At 36.6% G+C, this 3040-nt stretch overlaps 1 protein-coding gene across 1 annotated transcript; it reads right to left on the bottom strand.

The window, feature by feature from the left end:
• Window positions 1-1166: 1166 nt before the first annotated feature.
• On the bottom strand, window positions 1167-1742 carry LOC122048245. Its single transcript, XM_042609839.1, has one exon. The coding sequence runs from the start codon at window positions 1740-1742 to the stop codon at window positions 1167-1169; it is 576 nt and encodes a 191-aa protein (XP_042465773.1).
• Window positions 1743-3040: the final 1298 nt, after the last annotated feature.

The raw sequence follows: 3040 nt of genomic DNA, 5'->3' as shown, positions 1-3040 counted from the left end.
TCTTTATTTAATATTTAATTTATAATTTCTCATCTTTATTTAATATTTAATTTATAATTTCTCATCTTTATTTAATATATAATTTATGAATTTTAATTTAATTATAGTGATTGCTATTTTTTTAACTTATCAATTGAAGTTTGATAAAGCAAGTTTAAGCATCAAAATTAAAGGTTGAGGTGTGATTTCAGAGGAAAAAAATCCACAATGAGATATATCATGTACAAAAAAAAAAAAAGACAAAATCCACACTAGTAAATGGATTTATGTCTCACATTGACAAATTCATTTTTCAATCTCCTCAAGCTATATTGCCATAGATAAGCACACTTTTAAGAACTTGAGAAGTGAGCATGACACATCACATGCTTTAGAATAAAATCGTCCATTACCATCTCCTCTTTCCAATAGGATATTTTGAAGTGCTATAATGATAACCATTCAAGACAAAAATTACAAACAACAATAAGATAAACTAAACTCGATCTTAAAAAACATAGCTAAAAAATGAAAAACCATCTAATAAGGTATTCCCCATCTTTTGGATATTATTTCACATGCCTTTTTATGTATATCCTCTTGTTGCTTTGTCATTGTTGAAGTATCCCTCATCAAGATTTCATAATCACGTCGAAATGCTTCAGATTCTGCAACTTTCTCGTTGTTATGGAATTCATCTATCTTCCTAACTTTGTCTTGTTGAATATCTTTGAATTCCTTCCACATGTTGCTCATGTTGCCAATGCTTTGTTCCATTATTTCTACCATTGCATGATTGATTTTACCCTTCTTCTTTGCCGCCTTTTGCCCAATTGGACGCTTGCGCGCTTCACAGTCGTCCGCATCAACACTAGCATCTGGGTTGGACGAGGATGTGTGTGCCCCTAATTCAGATGTCCTTGCTTTTTTCCAACACGATGACCCTCTGATTGTGGAGCCCATTTCACTTGCTCTTTCAAAATTCTCCACACATGTTCATATTTAAAAGGCCTGTTCTTATGCATGTCCTTCCACTTCATATGTGTTTTTACAAGTATATCTTCATCACTCTCACCGCTTTGACGATTCTCCCAAAAATTATTGTACATTGAACCAAATTCATTTGCCGACGAATAATACCCATAGAAATGTGACTTTAGCGCCATGAAATCCCTCTTCTTAGTTCCCTATGGGCGAGTCTCGCTGTAGTAATCTCCGATACGCTTCCAAAAAGCTTTATCCTTTTGAGAATTCCCGATTGCTGAGTCAGTGCTAATATTGATATATGATTTTGCAAGATGTTGCTCTTCTTCTACTGTCCAAAATGTTCGTTTGCTGCCCATCTCTGCATCAACATTAAAATCAATTTTTTCCACCTCGACTTGTGTCGAATGTGGTGGAAACTGAGACTCAAGGGGAGAAGGTGGTGTTGCGAGTTCTTTCTCGACTCTGGATGCACCTATACTCGCTCTTCTTGATTCATCCAAGACCATGGCCGATGGCGGTTGAGGAAGATGCATATAAGGAGGGTATTGTTGAAGATATTGAATATTTTGAAAATTTGGAGGATATTGTGTAGGATATGAAAAATTTTGTGGATATTGTGGAGCATAAGGAAGATTTTGAAATTTTGATGAGAATTGTGGAGATGAAGAAAGTTGAGAAAATTGAGAATTAGGACGGTTATTTTGAAGCATTGCATTTTCTTCAGGATTCTGTGAATTCGAAAACATGCTAAAAGATCCACTAAAATTTTCATCCATGGATAAAAATTAGAATGATAGGATCAAATGAGAAGTTTGGATGAGCAGAGAAGTTTGGATGAGCAATAAAAAGATAAGAAGCAGCAACGGCTTCTTATCTTTAAAAATATGAATGGAAAATATAAGAGAAGTAGAAGTTTGAATGGAAAAGATAAGAAGTTCATCACCTATAAATAGTAAAATATTTAAAAATTAAATAAAATAAATATACTAATGTAAATATAGCAAGGATAGTTGTTAAAGTTTATTTATACTAACATTGTAATTAAATTGAAGGTTAAAATAGCAACGGCTAAAATAATTTTTTTTTTAAAATATTTTTTTATTATTTAAAAAGAAGTCAATATGCACTATTATTTCTCAATGATTGGTAGCTCCATCCCCAAGAGAAAAAAGCAGGTTTGATATTTCAAACCTACTCTTAAAATAAAAACCTCAAACCTTATCTCTCCACTCATTAGAGCTTTTTTGTTGAGCTTTTTTATTTTTACAAACCTTTTAAAAAGCTTGCATTGGAGATGCCCTTACGAGTCTTTGCTCTAGCTCAGCTCGACTTTTGAGTGTCCCGCCCAACTTAACTTCTAGAGTTCCTCGTCCAACTCAATATCCTGAGATCTCTATAAAATTGTGGTCTTAGAATACCTTATGCGACTCAATACCTTAATCCCCTAGCTAGGTCTCTACTCCGAGCACTCACAACTTTCTAAGTTCTATGGTCTGAGCTCCTTGAACTCTCTAGTTCTCGAGTTCCTATTTCTTGACTATTTATTTGCAAGCTATAATTGTATATGATCGCCTTAATTTGCAGCCTATAATCCTTAGGGTTCAACTGACCTAGGGTTTAAGTTTGAAGAATGATCTAGGCAACAATATGAGTATTGATATGGTGCATAAATGAGGGGGCCCGATAAGGCTAGACAGTCAGAAGTCAAGGGGATGTGACAGTCAACCGGTATGAGAAAGAAGGAGTTAGACCGGCTCATATCACCAACCGCATAATGTTAGACCCCGTCGTAGTTTTGATGTGATCAACCAAGTTGGTTAGGTCCTGCTTTGCGTTTGATCCCTGTGTCTGAGTGTGCAGAAGCTTAGGAGCACAGGAAGTCGAGCGGAAGACGCAGCTAGCGAGAAGGACGGCACGGGAAGGGAGCCGACGGGCTCGGTGCGTCTGAAGGACGAGAGAGCTGCGGAAGAGTACTCCGGTGGGCGTGAAGAGCGTGTGCAACGTTCGAGGGATGTTAAGTCGGGATGGAAGACTGCTCGAGGAGAAGGCCGGAAATTGGATTCGGGTGAGCCCT

This window comes from Zingiber officinale, chromosome 2B, assembly GCF_018446385.1.
Source record: "Zingiber officinale cultivar Zhangliang chromosome 2B, Zo_v1.1, whole genome shotgun sequence".
In the NCBI taxonomy this organism is placed as follows: domain Eukaryota; kingdom Viridiplantae; phylum Streptophyta; class Magnoliopsida; order Zingiberales; family Zingiberaceae; genus Zingiber; species Zingiber officinale.
Note: the sequence above shows the minus strand (reverse complement) of the source record. Positions and strands in the feature narration are given on the sequence as shown.